Source organism: Homalodisca vitripennis, unplaced genomic scaffold (assembly GCF_021130785.1).
Source record: "Homalodisca vitripennis isolate AUS2020 unplaced genomic scaffold, UT_GWSS_2.1 ScUCBcl_2224;HRSCAF=6758, whole genome shotgun sequence".
Lineage (NCBI taxonomy): Eukaryota > Metazoa > Arthropoda > Insecta > Hemiptera > Cicadellidae > Homalodisca > Homalodisca vitripennis.
Window position 1 is genome coordinate 60,578 of NW_025778339.1, and position 11,822 is coordinate 72,399.

An 11,822-nucleotide genomic window follows, 5' to 3' on the forward strand; every position below is an offset into this window, starting at 1 on the left:
GTGTACAATTATTTACCTTTATTGTTGTAGTTGTTGTAAATGACGAATCTAAGCACTCCACATTTTCACGAATAAACATAGTTATCTGCTTTATCCCGTGCGGATCCCGTGCGGCGGACCCACTGGACGGGCATCGTAACGTTACCGGGCGTTACACTTTTTCATGAGTGACTCCGAGCCGCAACCTAATTTAAGACGTTGTCACGTCAAAAAAAAAAACGCTACCCTAATTGAAATCAATCTGGTTATAATAATTAGTCTAACAATCTAATTGAAGGGGTCAGTGCATGAAGGGGCTATGTAACAAAAAGTAAGTTTTCAGATATTTGGCCTCAAAGTTTTTTTGTTGGAGGTTTTTAAGTGTACACTCTATAACTCCAATTTTTTTAGGATGTGTTACCAACAATTATCGAATTCTTTTGAATAGATTGTTATACTTGAATGGAGTTTGCACCTATTTATTAACAAATTTACAAATCACATAGCCCCTTCTTCCATTATAGTGTATTTGTTATTAAGAACCTTCCAAATTGAATAAAGGGGTTACTCTAGGTTTCAATCAATCAAATTAAATGAGAACAAACTAATTTTTACTACCAAATATATAAAAAAAACATTGATAGACATTGTACACAAATCTTAGTCAAAAAATTAAAATTGTTCGCCATAAGCTACATGAAACAGTGGATGTGCAACCATTCATAAAACAAAACAAGCTAATCGTTTCGATATTTTTGTCACATAGTAATATCCTTCTTGCACTTATGGCACTGTTCATTGATCTCCATGTGTGTCATGTTCAGCTATGATGTTTCGGTAGAACCACTGGTGCTCTTCAGGAATGTATTTAAGTTGCTCCCGCAGGTTGTCAATCTTCTCTCTTGTTACCGGATTGTTTCTTGTTAAGATCCCTTTCAAGAACGAGGTTTTCCAGATTAGGAGTTTCATCATCCTTCATTGATCTGTTGATGTTCACTTTTTTAAAGGGCATGTTGTAGTCGTATCATTCTTTAAACATGTAGTAGCCATACGTGTCAATTCTGAACCACTTGATTCCATCTCTGAACCTAACCTGTTCCTTTAAACAATCTTTTTTTCTGTTCAACAGTTTCATTTCTTTCTCCAAGTTGTCCGTTTTCCTAAAATGGTTTGTCATGTCAATCACTACATTCTTTTTCCCACTTTTGACAATGATATCTCTATACTGCTCTGGGGAATATATGGTCTCATTTTTTCGTAGAATCTTTTCAATCCTACCAAAAGCGCGATCAGAGTCCAGGTAAGTGTGTCCGACCTCAGGGTATTTGTGATCAATTTTGAAAAACTTCTTATGAAGTAGGTACTGGTGGAGACAAAGTAAGACAAAGTATCAAGAAGTTTTTGTTTTGTCCTCCGCAAGAGTCCGACCACAAAATAAGGTGTTCCTTGTTTCTGAAGACATTTTCAAACTCAAAGATAGTCAGTAAAGAGCTTAAGATCTCTGTACTTCCTTTGGAGCTTTGTTGTTCTGTCCAAGTACAAAAGACAGTTTTTTTCAACATCTTTTGTGACAATATGAACCCCGAAATTGTAAAACCATAGCTGTCTGAGGTAGAATGCCTTCGAGGTGGATAATCTCGGTAGTGGCATTGTTTGTTGTAAGTCAATAGTGATGTATACAACTTTGTCCGATGTTCGTGCTAAGTCCCTATCTGCTTTCATAGCATCAAAAGCATCGTGATAATTTTCTACATGTTCATTGTTAGCTTTCCCTGAATCACACGTACTGCAAATGTCACTTCGGGGCTGACGAAACGAGAGATTAAATTCATTTACAAAAATTGATCTATATGAACATTCTTTAATCTTGTAACTGGCTGACTTGTTTTCTCCTTCACATAATTCAAGGTAAAGGCGGTGCATTTTTGGTAATGTCAACAAAGGGGAAAGGTATTTTCTATTTATGTTGTGTGTTCTAGAGTAGTGAGCATGTTCTGCAGGAAAGCTTGAAATATGCTCCTTAACATATTCTTTAACTGCATCTGGGATTTTATTCGGCCTGTTATCATGATGGCCCCTTTTGTCGGGACTACTCGTGACTGATTTTCTTTTCATTTTGTTTTGTATAACTTCAATTTTCTTCTTGCTAATTTGGTACAAAGCCATGAGTGCTCTTTTGCAAACTAAAGTTTGCTTACCCTCTAAAGTTATGAAATACTTGTAAGTATTGTGCTTATGTGTTATTGCACCTTTCCTTTTCTTTTCTGGGACAGTACCAAGTATTGTGTTACATAAAATAGCATTTTTACCATTGACATCCATTTTGTAGAAAGATCTAAAAATGTTTCTTCTTTGCTCAAGATTAAACTTTTGAGAACATCTCAATTTGCAACTTTCTGGGCAAATATTGCCCTCTTCAACTGATTTAGAAGGGACTTCTATACCTTTGTAAGATTTGTAGCTTTCACCTCTCTCTCTTGCAATGTGCTGTTTGTTTCGTTTCCATTGATCTGGCAGTCTCTGCCTTTTTCTGGATACTTTAAGTTTGGGTGAAAAGTGCTTTTTTCTTTGTCGTATTTGGGGTGGATGATCTCTTACCTCCTCTATATTTTGACCTTGCTCATTTCCCTCTGTGTTGTTACCTTCAGCTGGAATCCCGACATCGCCATTTTCAGGTGGAATCTCACTGGTGGCACCTATTTCTTGTCCAATGTCCATCTCGTTTTGATAGGCAGTCGACGAGGCACTTGAAGAGTCTTCAGGAACATAGTCGTCACTTGACCTCTCAAACAAATCGCTTGAACTAGACGATTCACTCAGCTCCTGGTATATATCTGAAACATTGAAATTAAACTATAAATAAGCTGTAGCCTATTTGTAGTAATAAAAATTTACCATACACAAACATAGGAGCATTAAATGAATTTATTAAGTAGTAATAAGCTGTAAAAAATATATGCTAAGTTGAGATCTACTGAAAAAAATGCCGTGTACCTGAATTTCTTTTTTTTTGTAGGAGTCAATTCCCGAAGATCATATTTTGCTTTTCTTACACTCATGCTTTTGAGATTTTCACTTTCAATAGTGTTTTCCTCACCTTCGTCGCAGTTGATAACTGAAAAAAGAAGAAATTCATTATGTTAGTTTCAAAATATGCTAATGTAAAGTTACCTAAAAATTGCAAATACGCACTAATAAACAGATATAGAAAGCTGTACACACTTAGGATGTGGCATACTGAAGGATATAATGTGAAACCAAAAGGGTTTGTTTACTTCTAGGCCTTGACAAAAGTTATTACAAAATTAGCCCTTGATTAACGAGCTACAGATTTGAAGAGTGTAGAGATAAGCTGTAATGTGCAGTCACAATAGTTTGTTTACCTCTAGGCATAGACAACAGTTATAAAGAAATGAGCCCTTGAATAGTGAGCTACAAATTTAGTAATACAAATTTCGAAAAGTTTAGAGGTAATGAGGATATAACCTACGAGTAGGTTATAATGTGCAGCCAAAAGGGTTTGTTTACTCTAGGCCTAGACAAAGGTTATTTGTCATAACAGCCTCAAACTGAATAGTACATCAAAGTAAATGCCATATTCAACCTTATTACATTAATATTGTATTTCTAACTTGATATAATATGCAAAACCTTACTTGCAACATTGTCAGTGGAAGTTGATGGCTGATCTTGTAGGTCAGGTTGAACACTTGTGCCTGTTCTCTCTTCTTTATTTTATCTTTTATGTCTTCTGGCCTTTGATAAAGCCAAATCAACCAATAATTTGGCTCTAGCATTCATCATAATGATAAAGAACTTAAACTCCTCTTTAATTACACAAATATAACACGACAAACATCAACAATGCCACTTATACCAACACACTGTGTTTACTAAAGTCAAGGTAAATACCAGCTGTTTAATGCAAGAAGGGGTCATGTTGTAATAAATTAAATAAGTTGAATGGAAGAAGGGGCTATGTGTCACATAGCCCCTTCTTCCATTTGGTTATAGCTTTAAATAGTTACATGACTCTTTCTTCAATTTGATATTGTTCATATTAGTGTACATGGCCCCTTCTGCATCTGGGTATCTAGCTTAATATAAATATTAGGCTTACCAGGACCTCACCAAAAGGTAGATTGACACATAACCCATTCTTCCATACTAATAACTCCAAATTTTCAAAAATGTTACATAGCCCTTTCATGCACTCACCCCTTCAATTAATAAATTATCTATAAATGTAGAGGCTGGAAAATTGTTTAAAACTCTATAAATTGATCAATCGACGAGGCTATGAATTTGACGCAGAATGTAGGATTATTTTATAATTCGGCACAAACTAAAACGGTTGAGGATAAGGTTAAGGGGTTTTACGAGGTGTTTGCAAAAGATACAACCAGACGAGGAATGGACGCGTGTTTTATTTTAAAATAACTAATTTCTTAAAGAATTTTATCAAGAAATATGTCGTTTTCTAACATTTTGATCATAAAAAGTATGATTTCTTCCAGTCATAATTCAATCAAAAGTTTAACTCATATTCATACTGCACATATTTTTATTTTCAGCCAGTTTTATTTGAGCCTGTTTACGCAATCGCTTATTGTTTTAAAATTTAAAGGTCTATAATTCCTGTAAAGTGGTCGAATACATGTTTTATTAGATCACTTCTCTAAGAGCCTATCCTCGAGGTCTGTCGTCATCAATTTTTGTCTGCCTGTCTTTTCAAACGCTATCAAAAACAATCTGACATAGACAAGAAAGTTTTCATAAACTTTCAAGGACCATTGAGTACAATGATGGTACATATCCAATCATGGAATTTGAGTAAGTGTCGTTGAAGCCTATCACTGACACAATTTCTTGTTTGTCTACCGTGTGCATAAAACATTTATTTTCTGTATTACTCTCTGCCTGTCCGCAACGCATATCAAGAATTGAATGTGACATTGGCTTCAATTTTGACTGCAACCTCAGGAGGCGTTTTATGCGACACGTGGTTTGTCGTACTCCTAACTCGTTTGTATATAGAAAAGACACAGTTCGAAGATTCTATACAGGTTTCATATGTGATTCTATAGATCACAATTATCCAAAGTTGCGCAAATATGGCAACTTGGATAATACATTATTATGAGTATTATTTTAACTTTACTTAAAGTTTAAGTTTTTTATTTTATGAAAATGATGAAATTATTAACACAATTTAAATTTTACACAAAACGCCATCTGCTCATTCTCAATTTGGAATACGAATAAAAATATGTCTTACACGTAATAAAATATTAATTGTCCCTGTCCACTGGAATAGTTTTATTATTGAAATGCTATCGTGTTGTCCTATACACTATCGTGTTAATACGACCCTACAAAGGACTTTTAGTTCAGTAGATAAATCGATATTATACTTCTTTAAAGGATGTGCAAGTGTTACAAACCCATATATAAATAAATCTTAAACGAAATTGGATAGATATAACGTATTTAAACTCTTGTCCCCCCTCATTGGAATTAACCAACAAACTTTATCTGAACAAAAAAATAATTAACACGGAGTAACGAAGTCATATGAATTATTTATCAATAAGAACATTCAAATTCAGTAAGAACAGACTTCCCAGCTTACTTGATCTCCGAACGTCACATCCACTTGTTTAAAAATACCCAAAATTTTACTATACATTAATAAAACATTTTTATAACGTACATTGAAGTAGTTATATCTATAAGGCAAATTATATTCCTATCTAATACTTTCGTAATGTATAATGGAAACCAGGACACCCCGTGCTATAATTATTTGGATTTTATCTTTACTACATAAAAAATAGCGACACCCTACGGATATTATATCTCTATTACGAGAGCTACCTACTTAAAATATATACATATTGTTTAGGAATAAATATTCCTGCCGGTTTAATCTCAAAAAGGTACCGTAGATGTCACTGAAAGGGATCTACCACCTCTAAACGTCAAAGCAAATATTCATTATAGTTTAGACGGTTAATTTGTACAATACTGATGATATGATGACTATGAAGGTTGGCATGTAACTCGCAACACCTCTAAATATTTAAAAGCTCTATCATTTTGTAACATTAGTATCAAAAATCTTAAAAAAATACATTTGTTTGTAAAAAAGTAAAATTGAGTTAGTTTGATACAACCGACCAGAGTGTATGTTTGTTAATATATTTACTTATAACTATTGTTATGTTTAAACGCGTTTCAATGTAAAAACACAAAGAAGACTTTTAGGATTGTCAGGCCATTCAAAACGTTTGTTACGTGTTTTATTCTGTCGTAACATTTTTCAGACAACGGCGGTACAAACCTATGAATAATACACAATAGCAGTATGGAAATAATAGTAAACACGTGATTAGCAATTCAAACTGAAGTTATACAATGTTTGGGCAAGTACTTTGGCCAGTCTCGCCCAATAGAGAGTTTCAGGATGGCGCATTCACAACTGTACAACATTTCGGTGTGGGATATTTTACAACATACATTAGAATGGAGGCAATATTTTAAAGTAATTTAAAGCCACTGTTATTCTTATTCTTTTTCATAAAAACGGTTGTTCACATGTTTTAGAAGTGTGGGAGAAAATCACGTATTTATAATAATTCTAGATAACAGCACATGTAAAATATACCTTCAGTTACTGTAGCGAAGTTATAAATGACATGACGGTTGAGCTTTCGGACAGATTACAACGTGCTCAAAATTATTGTGTTCGCTTTATCTTCAACCTCAGACGATATGACCATATAACACCCTTCATCAATCAGTTACATCTGTTAAAGTTGAATCTACTCCGTCAGTTCCACATTCTCAGCATGTTACATTCTATTTTGTATAACGATTATTCCCCTTCCTATCTGTCTGAACGCTTTTCTTTCATTTCTGAAACAAGCAATTGGAATACTCGACGTGGAGCCTCTCTGTTATCTATTCCTGTTCATAGATCCTCTATTTACAGTAAATCATTCACAGTCTCTGCTTGTCGACTTTGGAATAATCTCCCGGATCATATTAGAGGTATTCGTGGTCGGGAACGGTTTCGGGGGGTGCTTAGGGACCATCTGTTTTGGACCTCGTCGGGTTGACGATATCGTGGCATAGGGTATGGGACGATGGCTTTGTATGAATGGTGATGGATGAATGTCTGTTAACTTCCTTGTAAGTTTTATTCTATGTATTTATTTTTAGTTTCATAGAAAACCTTTGTTTCATTTTATTACTTTATATAAATAGAGATTATAATTTTTGATTGTAAAATAGTAATGTAAACTGTATTGTGGCTCTTGTTTTACAGTAATAGTAGAGTTTATTAATTTGTGGTTAGGTGTAAGAGAGGACTTAATAGTCCTAACCTCGCCAATTGAATATGTTTTATGGTACTTTGGGATTATACCGACCACACCAGTATGAAGAACACAAAAATAGAAATTTATAGAAACAAACATGATAGAACGAAAAAACAACTCTTCAATTACAAAATTACAAACTTACAAGCATTTCCAGGTATTGTGATCGGTATTGTTGTCACTGTTATCTTATCTTTCTCGAGAATCCTGATTACGGCAGGCCGCGCGGCATCACGTGATTTGCACGGTACATCATTGCCTTTCCATTACAATTCAATTTATATTTCTGATTAGCCCCTCTAGAATTTGATATTTTACTGATAGGTACTATCTCGAGGGATGTTTTTCTTTCGTCGACATCAGCGCGGGGCAGCACCGAAGGTGCTGTCGAAGCCCGCGCTGATGGCCGGAGGCACTCGCATTTTGGGTGGCGGAATGTGATCAAGAATAAAAACAAGTTTTGAGTGTTTTTTTAATAAAAAGTTTAGTTTGGTAAATGTTTGTTTTTGTTGAATTTTTGTGTTTGGAGAAATGTAGAGGTAAAACACGGAAGTACAACAAAGCGATGCACCAGCTGAACGGGCGGCGAGACTCTGCAATCACGTTATCTACTAGACGCTCGACTTTGACCTCTGTCTGAGGATGGGGAGGTGTTTGCGATAAGACAATTCCTGTTTTATATTGACGAAATATTGTTCTACGCTAATCTAGTAATCAGTAGAAACGAAATGTGAAATAACGATTCATGTCTGGGTGTGGTCGGTATAATCCCAAAGTACCTGTTTTATGTTTTACGTTGTATTCAATAAAGTCATTTTTCATTTCATTTCATTTCCTTTCTTCCAACTTAACCAGAAGGAAACTTGTATCTCTTAAAGTAGTTTCAAAAATTGTATTATGGCTGTTGTAATAATTATCAATATATTGGATTAGTCTGGAAAAATAATTTATAGTTACAACTACAAATATTAAAATAAGCATATCAATTGTTTGTTTAAAGTTGATTATTGACTATGGTCGATGGAAGATTCGAAAGGATAACAGGATTTCGATGCTTTTAACTAGTCATTTGTCTAGACAGTAATTTAAACTTAATGATTTACAGAATTCATGTTCATACGGTTGCATTATATCGTGATTTTGTACAATGTGGATTGTAACCATTTTGGAGCTTTCTATTGATTGAGACTTAAGAACTATTCCGATTAATGTATTGTAACTTTTCCGTATGTATTGTCTTAGTACACATTTTAGTTTGAATTGGTTAGAGATTATGACATTTTACCTCTATTTCCGCAATATTACTGAATATTTTTCAACACTGCACCCTTTTAATTCAATTATTTATAAAAACAGGCACAGTTACAGTTTTTTTAATACATATTATAATGTAATATTTATAAACTTGTATTACACTTACACTTTTTGACGACTTTTGCACTTTAAAATTTGACATCCATTCACAATTTGTGGAAAGAATGGTTATATATTAGTTTTATTTATGTCTATTTTTAAGTTCTAAAAACAAATTTTACCAACATTTTGCTATCTCACACTGTTTTTGCCAAACTATACTGACGCAAGCATTAAATGTTAATGGCGAAATAAACACGTTGTTCTTGAATGTCTACGTCTGCTTCAAGTCTAGGGAATTTACAAGAAGTTATTTATGTTTAGTTACATACAACTGAAAAATATAAACACTCAGATACACTGCACCGTGGATTGGGTGTAGTATTGTTCAGAACTGGCGAGTCTAATCAAAAGTCGTTGATATACTAAAATTTAACAATAATGTAATGTATAACACTTTTAAATGTAAATAGTCTAAGTAAGGTCTAAGAAAAATAATAATTTTATGTAGTATCAAAATTATTAGATTCAACAACAAAAAAGAAGGGTAGACTTTAAAAAAGCGGCCTACACTCGTTATTCGGTTCTTTCTATCGAATGGTTCGATATTTTATCGTAAGGAATAATTCGATAATACAATTTATTTAACTTAGCATATGATTTCAACTTATTACTTATAGTAATATTAATGTAAACAATAAACAGCAAGAAGTAACTAATATTTAGATACTTTAAAAATGGCAATGAATATGAGGAAAATATGTGAGATATTTCTCACAAGTGACTTCAACATGTGGGTTTTTTGGCTCCTGGTAACCCATGGGGAGAATTCTTTCCTCCATTTCACAAAAGCGGTTTGTCATTCATTGATATCAAACTAGACAAGTCATAAATACTGTAAGGTAGATATCTAAGTCTAGGCCATAGTTGACTTTTTTGTTTTGTGATGTTAGTGTTAAATTTATGTTTTTAAAAGTGTAATGGACGAGATTCTTCTTATTACGGTAATTTATTATAAATCTTATTGTGTACGATTTGTACATATCGAAGTTGAATATTGTATGAAATTGTTCGATAAAACAACCTAAAACCGAGTGTAAGCCGCTTACTAAAGTCTCCCAAGAAAGAAGAAAAAAGATTTTATCGGTTGGCTCCCATACGAACACCTGATTTAGGCCTCACGTGTTTCAAATTAGTATTAGATTAGATTGTGTTTGAGGTTATAAATGCGTAAAACCGTGTAATTTTTCGAATAAGTGTATTTTTTGTCAGATTAACTATGGAACACACATTTAAAGAAATAGGATCTCTCCTCAAAGATGGACCAATAAATGGCAAAGAGAGTTTGTTTTTAGAAATTTTTGATATAATTTTGAGCTGCACAAGCCAGGAGGAAGCCAAAGAACATTTCTCCAGTGAGTTTTTATCATCCATCCTTAAGTTTTCTGACTGGAATTTGGAATACAAAAGTATAATTTACAAGATCTTCATTAATATCTTCTCAGAAGAGGATTTGAATGACCATCTTTCTGAAAGCAAGGTGATTATTGATCTGTTTGATTTATCTCTAAGTGACATTACCAATAAAAACAGTATACATGCTGATTCCGCTTCGATGCTGCTTTCCAACATCACTCGATGCCATAATAGCTGTAAACGGATTTCAGATTGTGAATGCCCACTATCCCAAACATTACATAAACTAGTTGCAGCATTTACAATAGTAGGTTACAATATATCGTGCTCATTGGATCAACTAGCAATGGTGCTATGCAACCTCAGCCAGTTAACAGATGTTAGAAAAATCATGACTCAATCTGACCATTGCATGTTACAGAAACTTGTTCCTTTCATGAATCATGAAAGCAATGTTCGACGTAGAGGGATTATTGGTGTAGTACACAATTGTGCTTTTGATTCGAGTGTCCACGACTGGCTGCTAAGTATAGACGTTGATATCTTACCAAGACTTCTTCTTCCATTGGCAGGCCCTGAGCAATTTGATGATGAAGACAATGACAAATTGCCAATTGAACTGCAGTACCTTCCTGACACTAAAACTCGTGAACCTGATCCAGAAATTCGGAAACAAATTTTAGAAACATTGAATCAACTTTGTGCAACAAGATCTGGCCGGCAGTTTTTAAGGGATCACAACTCTTACATTATTCTGCGAGAACTGCACAAATGGGAAGAAGACACCTCTGCTCTCTTGGCTTGTGAAAATGTTGTAGATATTCTTATCCGAACTGAGGATGAAATTGGAATCGATCATCTAAAATCTGTTGAAATACCTTCGGACTTGCAAGAAAAGTTTAAAAATCTTAGTTCTGATTAAATTTGATTTTAAAAATCTAAATTAATATTTTGTACATAATGATAATATAAGTTATTTTATTATTGTTTAGTAGGCTAATACATAGTCTACTTGTAACTATACAAGTAAAGCAAACCTTTTAAAGTAAAAAAAGTACTTTTCGCTTAATTTTCCTATATCCAGATAGTCTAAACATGTGTGGATGTATCCTGTTATGTTTCAAATGTATTAAGACCCACAACAATTGATTATAGTTTTGTTACAATCTCCAGTGTCATCATACCTTTTGAATTCTCAAATTCTATTCAAGGGTAGATCACAAATGATGTGCATTATTGATGGAAATTGATTTTAGTTGTAAAAATTGGCAATTACTTCTCAAACTGAAGACAGTTGTGCATTTCAAATAAGAAGACTTAGGGTAATAGGCTACTGTACCTCAATAGCACAGAACTTGGAATTATATAAAAATCAACCATAGGCATCAAAGAACATATTTTGACCATTCTATTAAAAACTAACAGAATATCATTGTTCCGTTAACAAAAATATATAGTGGCCGTTGGGAAGAACAAAATGTATAGATTATAACTTATTAAGAAATATGCAGTAAATAACATTTCTTGTTAGACAAAAACTGATAAATATGCTTGTTTTTCCATATAGTGTTTAATTTCAATAAAAGAGAAATTATTTAAGATAGAAATATTTTTTAATTTTAAAAATAGGAAACATTTTTAGTTATTCATCCCTACTGGTGCACAGGGTTTATATAAATAAAATTTAAATAC

General features: G+C 33.5%; 1 protein-coding gene across 1 annotated transcript; it reads left to right on the top strand.

The window, feature by feature from the left end:
• The first annotated feature begins 9,953 nt into the window (after positions 1–9,953).
• Positions 9,954–11,298, top strand: LOC124371896 (protein HGH1 homolog). The gene has a single exon (XM_046830262.1). The coding sequence runs from the start codon at positions 9,994–9,996 to the stop codon at positions 11,050–11,052; it is 1,059 nt and encodes a 352-aa protein (XP_046686218.1). The 5' UTR covers positions 9,954–9,993; the 3' UTR covers positions 11,053–11,298.
• The last annotated feature ends 524 nt before the right edge of the window (positions 11,299–11,822 follow it).

Bases quoted from the DNA above. Each gene is read 5' to 3' on its own strand.
- LOC124371896 (XM_046830262.1), top strand. From the start codon at position 9,994: ATGGAACACACATTTAAAGAAATAGGATCTCTCCTCAAAGATGGACCA.